Here is a 13,504-nt window from a genome sequence, read left to right as displayed (position 1 = left end):
GGTGGCACATAAAATGACATTGAAAGCATCATGGGGTCAGTTGTTCAGGAACAGAGAGACCAGGTAGAGCGGTGAGAGGTTGGGTGTCGTGTGGTGCCGAGGCCTCGGACGGAAGGTGTTGACGCTTATTAATCCCGATTAATCCTGGAGAGCGATCCGGGTTCACACTGATGGTATGCCAGTCAAATTGTTGCTATGACTGGTCACCGGCCAGAATGATTATAGACATGCTGAGATGTTATTCTTTGAATACCTTGGCCTGATGCGGTGAGACAGGCAGCCAGGGAAAGCTTTGCAGACACAATGGAACCTGGCCAAGGTGGAGTAGAGAGTCGCTGTGTGAACCGCTGGCTGTAAAACAGAGGAGAAAAGGTTTGTACAACACCCAAACATTTTGTTTGGTCAGCTCGCGGTGCTGGGATGGAGGCCAAGGTTTCCTTTTGTGGAATTTAGGGAGAGAGCAGCAGTTTGAGCAGCATTTTGAAGACATACATTGCTGGAAATCTGAAATGGAAATGTATCATTTACCAAAGTAATATTTTAACAGAATATCTTTAATTTTACTCAAGTATGACTTTTGGGTACTTTATACAACACTGTCAAGTTATATGATTCATCTCATTCTGAAATGGGCCATTCTGCATGATGAGTACTTTTACTTTTGGTACTTTGAGTATATTTTAATGCCAACACTTATGTACTTTTACTGAAGTAAGATTTTGAATGCAGGATTTTTACTGGCTTTACCTCATGTTGGGCACTAGATGTCCTCCTTGGTATGTTTGTCTTCAGTTAACTCTATCTTGTCCTTGATGTGATGTCAAACAATACCATTTCTTGGAAGTCCATCAGGTTCGCCGCCTCTGAATTAGCTTTAAGGTCATAATCTTTTACACTTCTTAAAGGTGCACTGTGAAGAAATCAGAAGAGAAAGATCTTTATTGACTGATTTTTTATGCCACAACAAACGAAATAAACAAACTGTCTTTATTTTCATGACTGACTGAACTGAATAAACAAACTGACCTTAAAGGACAACACAATTTCATACTGTTTAACTTTGTATTTGGCAGACCCTGCCACCTTTCTAGCTTCAAACAGTGTTCTGGGGACCTTATTTTCCCCTGAGAACAGCTTGTTTATTCACTTGTGGAAAACAATAAATACTATTTTAAAATTCTGAGTTTGAATATCTTATCCCAAATTACATAGCGTCCCTTTAAATAAATAATGAAAAAGGATAATTGCTTATCTTGCAGCCAAAAGCAATGGGACAATATCTTAACATAAATGTGCTTCAGTAATATTTTATTGAAAAAAGGAATCAGATCAAAATAGCTTCTTTTATAATATCCATCTTTTATCTAATTATAATTCATGTCTGGGGGGTGAGTTTTAACTTCAAGCATTCGAATCTAAAGGCCAGAATTCATATCGTACCACAGCTTTTGTCTTCCACGTCACACATCACCCACACACAGTTGTTCTCAATTATTTTGCCTGATCAGACGTCCTCTCAGGACTGCGTGGGCTTCGTGTGCAGACTGTGTTTCTCTGACATCTCCCTGACTCACCTGCTGTGTAACAAAGGCAAGACAACATCTTTTTCAAACCAGACGCTGTTAGTCTTGTCACAACAGGAGAAGCACTTACTAACTGTTGCTAATGCATTAAATACGGTGTTCGGCTTCAGCCTGACTTAACGTTTTATCTCTCTGGTCATGTTGGTGCCACTCAAATTTAAAAACAAGCAGTTCAGACAGTAGGTAATGACATGAATATCCACTCTGAAAATAAATAACAACTGGAGTTTAATTACTTATATAATCTGATCTGAGGAATGAATGCCCCCTCTGTTGGAACTCATATTTCTCCTGTTATAAATCAGATTTGCACTGCACTTTAATTTAAATAAATCTGCAAGTATGTGTATATGCCACACTGTTCCAGGTCCAACGTTTCCTTCACTCATTTTAGAGATCTTAGCTGTTGAACGAAGAAAAGAAACAGGGAAAGCCACTAGTTCCCGGCTCCTGTTGAAGGCTTATACTACCAAAGAGGCCAAGCGATTAAAAATGCTCGAAGAAAAGAAAGAGGCAAAGAGAGCTGCCTGGGAAAGAAGAAAGGAGTCGTGCAAGTATGGTCACGTAGAGAGGAGGGAGGGGATTGTTAATTGCAAAAACGGACAGGAGGTTAGCTAAAGTGACGACGGCGTTTATAGCAGCTTTAGTAGTTTATTGTTTTCGTGATGAACAAAACAAATGCAAACATGTCAGTAATAAATGACCTTAACAAGTTGACATGGAACACCAAAATAAGACGGGAACAATAATAAATACATCCAGGACATGGACATAAACGGACAATTAAATATAATATGAGAGATAAAAGAATAAACAGGAAAAGATAAATAATCCGCTCTGTCTATATATAAAATAACAATATAGCAGTGATGCATTAATTCCTTAAAGGTTTACAGCAGTGAAGCCCTTACTTACACTCATTTTATGTCATTTACTGTTGTTTTTATGAGCTGGAACCGCGTTTTTGATACATGAGAGTGGTTCTGGCCCCATTTCAAGTAATGTTATCAAGGAAAAGGACAACAAACGTATCTACACTCTTCCTTTTCTGTCTTTCAACCCCACTTCCTGTCAGTCTCTCTCTCTACCCATGCCATTCAGCCTGGCTCTGGGAGTTGAAGAAGGTTAGTTTATCCAGATATGTGAGGGCCTTGCATTTCACCAGGCCGTAGTAGGTCTGCAACACAGAGCAGCTTGCACCCTTCTGTCCCAGATCTGCCCACACTGCATCAAGTTCGTGTCTTCTCATCCCTGCTGAGCTGAACAGATAGCGGTAACAGCAGGCGTTGTAGCGGACGTGCTTCTCTCCTGCGAACCTCGCGCTGTGGGTCGGTGCCACGCCGGCCTTCTGAGCACAAAGACCCACAAAAACATCTGCTGGCACAGGGGCACGGACTGCTGCGGACGCCACGTACACTTTACGGACTACATCCTGGGATAGAACGTAAGCCGTCCCCTCACAGTACTCAGGTAAGTACTTGTCAGGGTAGAGAGCTGGGGGCAGGTAGCCAGAACTTTTGGGGTCCCTGTCAGGGGAATCTTTCTGGATCACCCGACCCAGATAAAGGTCCTCCGGGTGCCTGTGCAGCCCGAGTAGGTAGCCTCCGATGGCAGGGAGGTTGATGAACACAGAGTCCTTGGTCAGCAGGACAAAACGTGCCACCGGACAGAAGGCGATCACCCAACGGAGTGCCAGCACTGTCCTCTCTGTTGGACCACGGAGCGATGAGTCAGCCACAGCATGACCCTGCACCATGTCTCCATTGAGGTCGGACTCTGCCATGAGGGCCGTTTGTGCAGCAGCAGTCTGAGTTGATCCTAAGAAGAAAAGTATCTTTACTGGGAAGCCTTGGATGACTGTTTGGTTGGCCCATGTCCTCCTGACCGCATCTCTCTGGGTGACATTAGCTGCGGAGCTGAAGACCAGAGCGAGGAGGAAGAGGTCAGAGTTCCTGCAGGCGTCAGGGTTAGAGATGGGGTAGGCCTGCGAGACGTTCTCCCTGGCGTTGCTCAGGTCAAGTTTCCTGGCTTTCTCTCTTACATCAACGACCATGCCGTCAGTGTAGACACCAGGCGTGGGCTGCAGGAGGTACTCCTCGACAAAGTCTGCGCCAAACAACAGGGCATGGAAGAGGAGGACGTTGAAGAGGAGGAAACACCACTGGTGGGTACGCAGCTTGCACAGAGAGCACTGGAGCGTGACACAGAAAGACAGAAAAAAGAGAACGTGAATCACCATGAAGAGACCCAATCGAACTTAAATTAAAATGTACGACCTGCGAAGAATAAACACTGTACCTGCATGACACCTGCCTTGTTGTTTCTCGGTTTATTCGCTGTATGTGACCTCCAGCTGTTGTCAGTTTCTCAACAATACCTGCTGACAGACAGGGTTTCCACTGTCATGAAACTCTAGCAGCATGTAACTCTGCACCCCAAGCCCAAGTCACATGCTTCATCAAGAGGAGTGAGTCCTGCATCAGGTATACATCATTAATGATACAGAGATGGAACAGTTTGATAATACAGAACAATAACCACTGTAGCCCTGGCAGACATGTTTTTAGACAAATAAAAAATATTGCTTTGAATAATAGTTTGAGTCTGATATGAAAGGTTTAATTACCTTCATAGAAATCCTTAGAAATCACATCTACTCCTTTACAAAAATCTATGAAAATGCATGATATCTTATCGTCTCAGTGAACTTGTACCGGAGGCTTCGAGTTTCCAAGCTGGAAACTGAAAGCTGCAGACTGATTCGACCATAAATGGCTTTTGCATCACAAATTCATGCTTGTACGCGTGTTGAACTCACATTTAAAGTAACAAAGAAACTTCTCCCCTGTAAGCAGATTATTATAGAACAGTCTTCTACTGTCAAAGTCTGCATGTACAGCGTTTCGTGCAACGAGGGTCAAATGTTCGTGTAAAGTCGCAGAAAGCAAAACACATTTCTGCCTGGAGGTTTACTTTAAGAAATAAATACAATTGATAACAGCAACCTCTTAAATGTGCAGGATTACTTAAATATTTATCTCTGACAGAGTAGCAGAGACTCCAAATCTCTGAGCCAATTAGGACGTAGAGGGACTTGTACAAACATTTTAAAACCTCTTTTTTTGTATTTCTTCACAAAGTACATGTGCTTGTCTGAATGTGTCTTTTCACTTAAATTTCTAAAATCATGGACGTTTACTGGTTCTGCACCTTAAAGATTGACATTGAGAGAAGATATTTGAACGTTAGTCCTTTTCAGATTGTTATATTTAAGAATTTTAGCTGGAAATGTTAAATAAAAACTCAAATTATCACCAGAATGTGAAAAAACAGCAGTTTTGACATTATGTGCTGTGTTCAGGGAGGCTACTCTGGTGATATGCTGGTCCTTATTTGTTTTGAGTATAAATTTGAGAGGTGGCCAAATCCTACATACTGCACCTTTAATTGCTTATTATTAATGTAGTCATCCTGCTTCAGCAGGTCTACCTACGTCATGTGATCAAACTGAAAACATGTCTTATATAGAGTCTGTTTCTCATGTAAAGGGGAGAAAACAGTTTAATGTTTCCACTGAAAACTACCCCAAAGCTGTAAGTTGTTCCTGCTTCATGCACTTATTTTAAAAAATCCACTCGACACATGAGGTTTGAACTCTTTCTCATGATTTATAAAGTCACCTCACACCTGTGGTCACAGTTTAAAATGAGAACTTATCCCTACGAGTGATTTGGACTTATATTTTGGCTTTTGTAACCTCCGATGTAAGGCATATGAAATGTACCAAGGGCTTAGTACAACTCCATCATGTTAGGTCATATGTCTTACATCAGAGGTTATTAAAGTCAAAATGAGTCCCAATCAACATTAGAAAGGATGATAAAATTGTAACCACAGACCCTCGGAAGTCATTTGTTTATTGACCTCCTGTGTTTCATTTCCCATCTACCTGCTGTGATGTAGAAGTGACACAAAATGACAGCGTGTCATTATAAAAGCTGATTGGTGCACGTTGCTTAAATACAAAGGGACAAGGAGGGAGGTGAGAGGCCAGGGATCATGTAGTGCTGGGGCTAAAAGTGGAGGGTGTTGATCAAGATTAAACCTGAGGAGCGATCCATGTCGCTGTGACTGGTCACCGGCCAAAACGTGTCCAGCCTTTACTGTCTGAGCTCGGGCCTGATGCGGAGAGACAGACAGACAGAAAGCTCTGCTGACACAGTGGAACCTGGCCAAGTTGCATTAGAGTGTTTTAGTCTGTGAGTCACTGTGATTCAGAGAAGCAGGAAGGACTTTAAACCTACTTACTTACAGGCTACAGCCCACACAAAAAATGCTAATTTAATGCTAATAGCAGTGGGACATCGTGAGGCCATAATATGCAGATTTGATGCTGATATTTCAAGATCTAACAGTCAAGTTAATGGATATTACTTGAACCTTAAGATAAAAACAAAACAAAAAACAAGTCTATCAACATTTTTTAAGCAATTCAGGGTCCAAAAAGAAATTAATTTGTGTGTCCTCTATGACATTTAACATTTAATTTTTGAGCTTCAGGCAATGTGTTATTGTGTCTGGTTGGTCTTAGGTTGAGAATAAAAAGTCAAGTATGTAGAAAAGGCGGAAAAAAGGAAATGCAATAGGATACCTCACACAGGTTTTAAGGACGGATTTAAAATGTGAACAAATTGCTAAACACACTCCCGCCAGAGAAGAAAACTGATGATAATTTAGCCTTGATTAACAAAAGTAACCCCAAAAAGTAGACATGAGGGAAAAAGTCATAATTATGGGATGAAAAATTAGGATTATGAGATAATTAAGCAATTATTAGGGAATAACACTTCAAAATTATGAGTAAAAAAGTCAAAATTATAAGATGAATGTTGTCTTTTTATCTCATAATTGCACCTTTTGAATCTTTTTTATCCCCCAATTATGACATTTATTTTTTATCTCCTAATGAAGACTCTATCTAATAATTTTGACTTTCTATCTTATAATTTTGAGTTTTTAACTCATGATTATAACTTTTTATGTCATAATTTTGACCTTTTAGCCCATAATTCTGACTTTCTATCTCATGATTTTATCTATCATGATTATGAGATAAAAAGTCATGATTATCATAATTATGATTTAACATTGGGATGTTTTTTTTCCTCAAAGCTTGGATTTCATCTTCTGTTGTTTTTTTTTTTGTGGATTTGTTATGAATCTATGTGGACACAGGTTGAAAGAATATCAGAAGAAAAAAATAATTAATAGAAGTGAAGTGGCGCCTCCTGCTCGGCCCAGCAGGTGGCGGTAGTGCGCTGCAACGTCGGGTGTGAACTGCAGAGATAATGAAAGCAGAAGAAGAAGAACTGCCTGCTTCCCCAAAACACTGGAAGTCATGGCTGCTACGATTGAGACTTTACTGGAGGAAATCTCCGGTGTCGAAGACCCAATTGAGGAGCTGCAGTGTCTAAAAACAGCTTTATTGTCGATACCTGTGAGCGCTTTGAGAGACGCAGTGAGCGGACAGCGCTTCAATGTCATATTCTCACTGTTAAACTCAAATCAGAGGTTGGTTTGGCACAATGCATCTCGTCCACACACTGTGTGTTTTAACTGCTGAGTCAGTCAGCTCTTCATTATTTAATATTAGTGACTTGTGTAACTCGGTGAGTTAATATACCGGTGGAGTAGCTTAGCTAATGTTAGCTAAAAGACTTTATTTTACATGTGCTAGCTAGTTAGCAAGCTAACTGGCTACACTGCAGGTGTGGAGAGTGACACATTTTCTGTTGTGACGATACAGCCATGTGTTATTGGATTTAAAATGAAAATTACATTGCTGACATTCATTGTTTGTACACCCACAAGTTTAAGTTGAAAATGTGCACTTAAACTTCATATGCATTGCTTCATATACAGTTTTGTGTCCAGTAATACAGAGACAACCAATAAAAACAACGATTTTGCTAATTGATTATGTATTTTTTAAGGAAAAAAGACCTAAAAATCAGCAGTTCTTCCCCCATAAATGTAGATATTTCCTTTTTTATTTAGTCTTCTGTGGTAGGAAAGAGAATAACTTTGGATTTCATTGGTCAAACAAGACAAGCAATCTTAATATGTCAGCTTGGGATCTGAGAAATTGTGATGGTATTAGCATTATTTCAAATTGGTTCATTAATAATATGGATACTAATCATTAGTTGCAGCCTTAAAACAAATGCTTAGCAGGTTTAAAGTTATAGATGTGAGCTGTGTGTTTACAGGGAACAGGTTGAGCTATGTGTTGCCATCCTTGAACGCATCCTAGTGGCCCTCAGCCCCGTGAGCCTGGTCCAGAACTACAGAGTGGAGCTGCACGGAGGTCTGACGCATCCGAATGACACGGTGAAGATACTGGCCTTGACGCAGGTGGGCTGCTTGCACACACGGTACACACTCACACATAAGTGCCTTTAAACCGCTCACCTTTTCATCCTTCATACATTAGATTGGTAGAATAGTGGAGAACCCCGATGCTCTCACTGAAATCCTCAACAATCCTGACATTCTGCGAGCGGTGATTCACTGCATCCGGGAAGAGAAGATTGCTGTGGCTAAGCAGGTGATGACCGAAGCGCTAAAATATATCCTGCATGAAGTTTTCAATGTATTCACAGCGGATGCAGTAATTGTTCTTGTTTTTCAGGCCATCCAGTCCTTGTCTAAACTGAGTCACTCCAAGCCCGGACTAGACAAATTGTTCCAGAGCGACCTGCAGAAAGTCATGAAGGATGTGATGGCCACCAGTGACATTGTCAGATACAGAATATATGAGGTACGTTCGACAGTGTGTCACTTCAGTTTACTTTCTGGCTGATAACATACTTGACATGCAGTTCTTAAAATAACGTTTATCTGGATGGAATCGGTGAAAAATATGACTAATCATAACACAAAATACTTCCAGAACGTGGGCACGTAGATTCAGTGATATTAAAGTTTTAATTCATCCCAGATGAGCTCGAAATCATGCAAATGGAGGCAGAGGTTTAACTTTGTCGTCCCTAGTGTATCGTTTTCTTTCTTTTCATGAAATCATCTTGCAGTCATTTGCAGACTCTGTAATCAGATGGAAAATTGCACACACATTACTCATTCCTGGGTAATCTTAATTTGTTGCCATGGGAACAGCAAGGTTGCCTGATAGAAAGACGTGACGCATGCCAAACACAGATTCTCTCTATTGTTCCTGGTTCAACACTCTTTGCTCTGTGACATACAGTATCTCGTGAAGTAAATGCATTTGTCTGTGATGCACGTACATGAGCACACGTACAACAGCTCTCATATTGATTCACTAATAAAGGTGTTTCTTGCTGCTTGCAGCTGGTGGTGGAAATCTCGTCCGTATCTCCCATTTCCCTCGGTTACTGTGCCAACAGCAGCTTCATTTCTCAGCTGCTAGGAGAACTCACAGGAGATGACGTCTTGACCAGGTAATAGGATTAATCACATCATAAAGAGAGAGAAGAAAACTGAGAAAAAAATGTGAAAATAATGTAATTGCTGCAGATAAAGAGTTGCTATAATGTAATGCAAATTTACCTGACAGGCGTTTTGGATAGTTTTCCTTAGTCTTTTTATCGTTCTATAAATTTGTACCTGTTGTCTTTTTTCTCCAGAGCCACAGCCATTGAGATGGTGACCTCTCTAGCACACAGTCAGCATGGCCGGCAGTATTTGGCCCAGCAGGGTATAATGGACAAGATCTCCAACATGATCAGAGGAGCAGAGACTGACCCCTTCTCCTCTCTCTACCTTCCCGGTGGGTCTCTTTAGAAAACTGCCCAAAACAAACAAAGAAACACATTCAGTTCAATCTAGTCCATGCTGCTTCACCCAGCTTTAGTTACTGGTTCCTTTTATTTTAAGCACCCTGTCTCAAATCATGTGATATCGATTTAATATGTTATGCTAGCTAAATTGAAAGCAGATGTGCAGGACTATTTTCTTCTATTGTGGGAGCAGTTATCCAGACCTGATCTGCTCAATGTAAATGTAGATTGATAAAAATGTAGAACATTATGAAATGTCATCTTGCACTTCTTGTATTTTACTCCACTGTAACCTTGAGGTCTGCATTCAGAGGCTGACCGTTCACCTTCTTCATGGAGATTTTAAAAGTAGTAGCCATGTCTGATACAGTGAATCTCAATTAGCTCAGTTATCTGAACCTCAGTGTATTAAAGTGTATAGTTTGTGTAAGGCTTAATAATGCAGATGATTCCTCCGGTAGGTTTGGTGAAGTTCTTTGGAAACCTGGCCATCATGGACAGCCCACAGCAGGTCTGTGAAACCTACCCGGCCTTCCAGAACAAGGTGTTTGAGATGGCTCTGGACCCGGACCCTGTGATGATCGGCGTGGCTCTGGACACTTTGGGGTTACTCGGATCCACTGTGGAGGGGAAGCAAGTCCTTCAGAAAACAGGTTAGTTTTGTTAGGTTTTATTTAAAGGGGAACTTCACCCATTTTACACATTAAAGTGTGTTTACAGGTCATGATGGGTACTACTGCATATGTGAAAAACGTATTATAAAGCCTTTTGTGGCTCCAGAGGAAGCTGCATGTAATCTGATAAACTGGCTCCAGTGATGTCACTCAGTGGCTAAATTGCATGGTGGGTAATGTAGGCACCAGGTTATAAAAGGCAGAAGAATCTGATAATTTTCAGTAGTACTCCCCAAGAACTGTAAACACACTTTAATGTGTAAAATGGGTAGAGTTACCCTTTAATAAAAGCCAAAGTGAAAATCCAAAGCCAAAATGAGTAATGGCCCCTCTCAGATTGTTTATGTTTCTTGTAGTTATAGCTGATGTCTTGTGATCTCTGTGGCTGATTTCTCTTTGTGTCTTCAGGAGAAAAGTTCAAAGCGGTGTTGTTAAGGATGAGCAAGCTCGCCAGCTCCGGAGCAACAGAGCTCAGAGTGCGCAGCTTGGACGCCATATCCCAAATTCTCACTCTACAGGTATATGTGTGCTCACAGAAGGAAAATTCATTGCCATACATCTCTGAAGACCCCATTTAAAAAAAAACCAAAAAACTAACACTAATAACATTTTATTGCAGCCAGAGCAGCAGACAGAAGACCTCTTGGCCCTGACAGAGTCCTGGTTCCACCTTTTGTCTAAACATCCCATGGACATGATTTGCAACATTAGCACTCAGCCGTTTCCAGAGCTGCATTGTGGAGCTCTGGGTATATTCACTGTGAGTGCTCAGCTGTTTCTAACTACAATCATGTCATCCCTGGTTCACTGACCTTTCGATAACAGATGATAATAACCAGTAATAATTGTATCTTCATCAGTGGATATCTGTGTGTGTTTTCCAGGCCATTGCCACTCAGCCCTGGGGTCAGAAGTTAATGATCAGCACTCCCAGTTTCATGGAGTTCGTTTTGGATCGTTCCACGGGTCAAACGAAGGAGGCCAAAGATGCCAAATTTGAACTGGTGGGAGCACTCGTGTGTTCATCAACAACAGCGGAGATACTGGGAAGTCAGCATTACATCCGTCTGAAGACTTATCTCAGAGAGGGACCTTACTATGTTTCAGCTGTGGCCGCGGTCAGCACAGAGGGAGCAGAATGATTCAAACACACTCAGATACACTTCACGGGTTTCTACTTAATGCTTAAGTACAGGGTAAGTGTCTGAAGAAGCTAAGCGTGGGTTGACATACTTCACTGATAAATGCATAAATAGTTCTAATAAATCAGGATGTGGTGTTAACTTCCTTCATTTTCAACATAACTTTGCAAAAATGAGTGATCAACAGTAAACATCTACAACATTAGCTTGTAATGGGGATGGTTTAAATACTTTGGAAGTATTTAAAAACAAATGGGTTATTTATTTTAATTACTTGCATTTGCCTGAACGCTCAGCTGCTCATCTCTTATATATTTACAGTATCAGGGTTTTTTGATCGGACCTTAACAAGTATCTGATCGTCTTCAGTCTTTCTTTTTTTTCATTTGACTTCATGAGTAGATCTAGTTTTGTTAATACAGGTGTCCTCTAATTTTGGGGCAGTAATGAAAATAAAGTGTACTGTAAAGTTTACAGATGTACTTCTACCTTAAGTCAAAAGTGGCTGAAGTCATGCTCCACACGGTATGTTAACTCATGTTTACTTACTGAGCCTTTCCCAATTACTTAAGCGTCAATTAAAGAGGAGCACTTACACAAACTCACATCATCATTATATACAATATCTTTTGAATTCAAACTCAACTCAAAAATACAACCTCATCCATCAGACCGCCGCTCTCCAAGTCCTTGATTTAATTTGTTCATGTAAAAAAGTTTATTAAACATGCTTTTTGTAATTAAAGAGGATTCAGTCTGAAAACAGATGTGTTGGTTTACTTAAAATCGTTTTGCACAAGGGTCATAGCAAAATCTCGACAGCCAGAAATGATTTGAGAAATGCCAAAAAACACCTTGAAAGTGTTTTTTTTTTTTTTCATTTATTTTGTGGCACCGAATGAAAGTTTAGTCATAAATCTATTCTCAGTGCCAGATCAGATGTCGGATCATTTTATTAAATATAGTGACAATGATAAATTGAACCGAAGTCGTCGACTGGAAGCTGCAGTGTCCTGTGACGACAAAAATATCTTAATTTTGCTGTGTGGTTTTTAACTCTCCCAGCCATGAGGTTTGTCATTTTCTAGATGTGAAACCAACATGTGAGAGATTTGAATTTGATGTATTCATGTCATAAACAGTACAGTAGCTGTAGTTGACTGTGTTTGAGTCAAGTGGTGTTCTTTGTCATCTCCACTAGAGGGTGACAGTTCAGCTCTGACTTCCTGAGTCAAAAGTCTCAAAATCCAGTCTACATATTTTTAATACTTTCACAGGATTCAGATACTTTACGTAAAACTGAAAAAACTCCACTTTATGTGAAATATTACACCCAAAATCTTAATTAAATGGGCACTATGTAGTTCTCAAGAAGACATTTAAACTCAGAATTTGAATATTTACAATATCAATGAGGTAATGGTACAAACTAGGAATAAACTGAACTGAATAAACAAGCTGTTCTCAGAGGACAGAACACTGTTTGAAGCTAGAAAGGTGGCAGGGTCCACCACATATAAACAAAGTAAAACAGTATGAGATTGTGTTGTCCTTTTAAGGTCAGTTTGTTTATTCAGTCATGAAAATGAAGAGAGTTTGTTTATTTAGTTTGTTTAGGCATAAAATCTTTTTTAAAAATCCGTCTATGAAGATCTTCTGATTAAAATTTCTTCCCCAAAACGACATAGTGAACCTTGAAGTAAAATCACAGGAGTATTATTAATTGAATATGAGATGTACTCAAATGACCAAAAACCAGCAATCTGAAGTCAGGTAGAATATTAAGTTTATTCTTGAAAGCAGACTGTACATATGTGCAAGTGAAGTTAGATCAGAAATGGAAAAGATGAATCTCAAGCTTGAATTTAAAGTGATTTAGTAACATAAACCTTAAAGAAAAAGAGTTAAAACTAAATTAATTTAAATAAGGCCTTTGTGACAAGTGATATTTTCTGTTATTTGTTGCTGTTGCTGTTGCATTTTCTAATTTCAGGCAAGCACATGATGGTGCAGTGGAGGGTTTGAGCTCGGGGAGGCGCAGCACAGTGGCTCCCAGACACCAGATGGAGACGGTCATGACACAGGGTCTGACTTCTAACTGAATATAGTCGCAGAGCTTATGTAAGCCTTTGTACAAGCAAGCCGAAGCCTTTGCAAAAATGTTTGATGGTGGTACAGAGTCAGACAGCGATACTTGTCTTCCTTCTGTCTCATCTGCTTTACAACTGCAATATGGTGCGTTTACTGTCTGTTTAGAATTGAGAGCACAACATGAACATTTTAAC

The 13,504-nt window shown here is 40.2% G+C and overlaps 2 protein-coding genes across 2 annotated transcripts; one reads left to right on the top strand and one right to left on the bottom strand.

Moving 5' to 3' along the window:
- Positions 1 to 2,667: 2,667 nt before the first annotated feature.
- Positions 2,668 to 3,887, bottom strand: b3galt9 (beta-1,3-galactosyltransferase 9; the record flags this gene model as incomplete). The annotated part of the gene is made up of 2 exons (XM_084382841.1): positions 2,668 to 3,774; positions 3,882 to 3,887. 2 exons carry the CDS (start codon positions 3,885 to 3,887, stop codon positions 2,668 to 2,670), a joined length of 1,113 nt encoding a protein of 370 aa, XP_084238967.1.
- Positions 3,888 to 6,951: 3,064 nt separating this feature from the next.
- On the top strand, positions 6,952 to 11,347 carry psmd5 (proteasome 26S subunit, non-ATPase 5). The gene is made up of 10 exons (XM_084382684.1): positions 6,952 to 7,154; positions 7,853 to 7,997; positions 8,077 to 8,190; positions 8,275 to 8,403; positions 8,955 to 9,064; positions 9,251 to 9,393; positions 9,865 to 10,056; positions 10,486 to 10,595; positions 10,697 to 10,837; positions 10,962 to 11,347. Exons 1-10 carry the CDS (start codon positions 6,982 to 6,984, stop codon positions 11,217 to 11,219), a joined length of 1,515 nt encoding a protein of 504 aa, XP_084238810.1. The 5' UTR covers positions 6,952 to 6,981; the 3' UTR covers positions 11,220 to 11,347.
- Positions 11,348 to 13,504: the final 2,157 nt, after the last annotated feature.

Source organism: Pagrus pagrus (genome assembly GCF_965226575.1).
Source record: "Pagrus pagrus genome assembly, chromosome: 19".
Lineage (NCBI taxonomy): Eukaryota > Metazoa > Chordata > Actinopteri > Spariformes > Sparidae > Pagrus > Pagrus pagrus.
The sequence above is the reverse complement of the archived record's forward strand: the minus strand, read 5'-3'. Positions and strand labels throughout refer to the sequence as shown.

Excerpts from the sequence above, each read along its gene's own strand:
- psmd5 (XM_084382684.1), top strand. The coding sequence starts at position 6,982 with ATGGCTGCTACGATTGAGACTTTACTGGAGGAAATCTCCGGTGTCGAA. Across the intron at positions 9,065-9,250 it reads GGAGATGACGTCTTGACCAG|AGCCACAGCCATTGAGATGG; the intron begins GTAATAGGATTA and ends TTTTTTCTCCAG. Across the intron at positions 10,057-10,485 it reads GCAAGTCCTTCAGAAAACAG|GAGAAAAGTTCAAAGCGGTG; the intron begins GTTAGTTTTGTT and ends TTGTGTCTTCAG.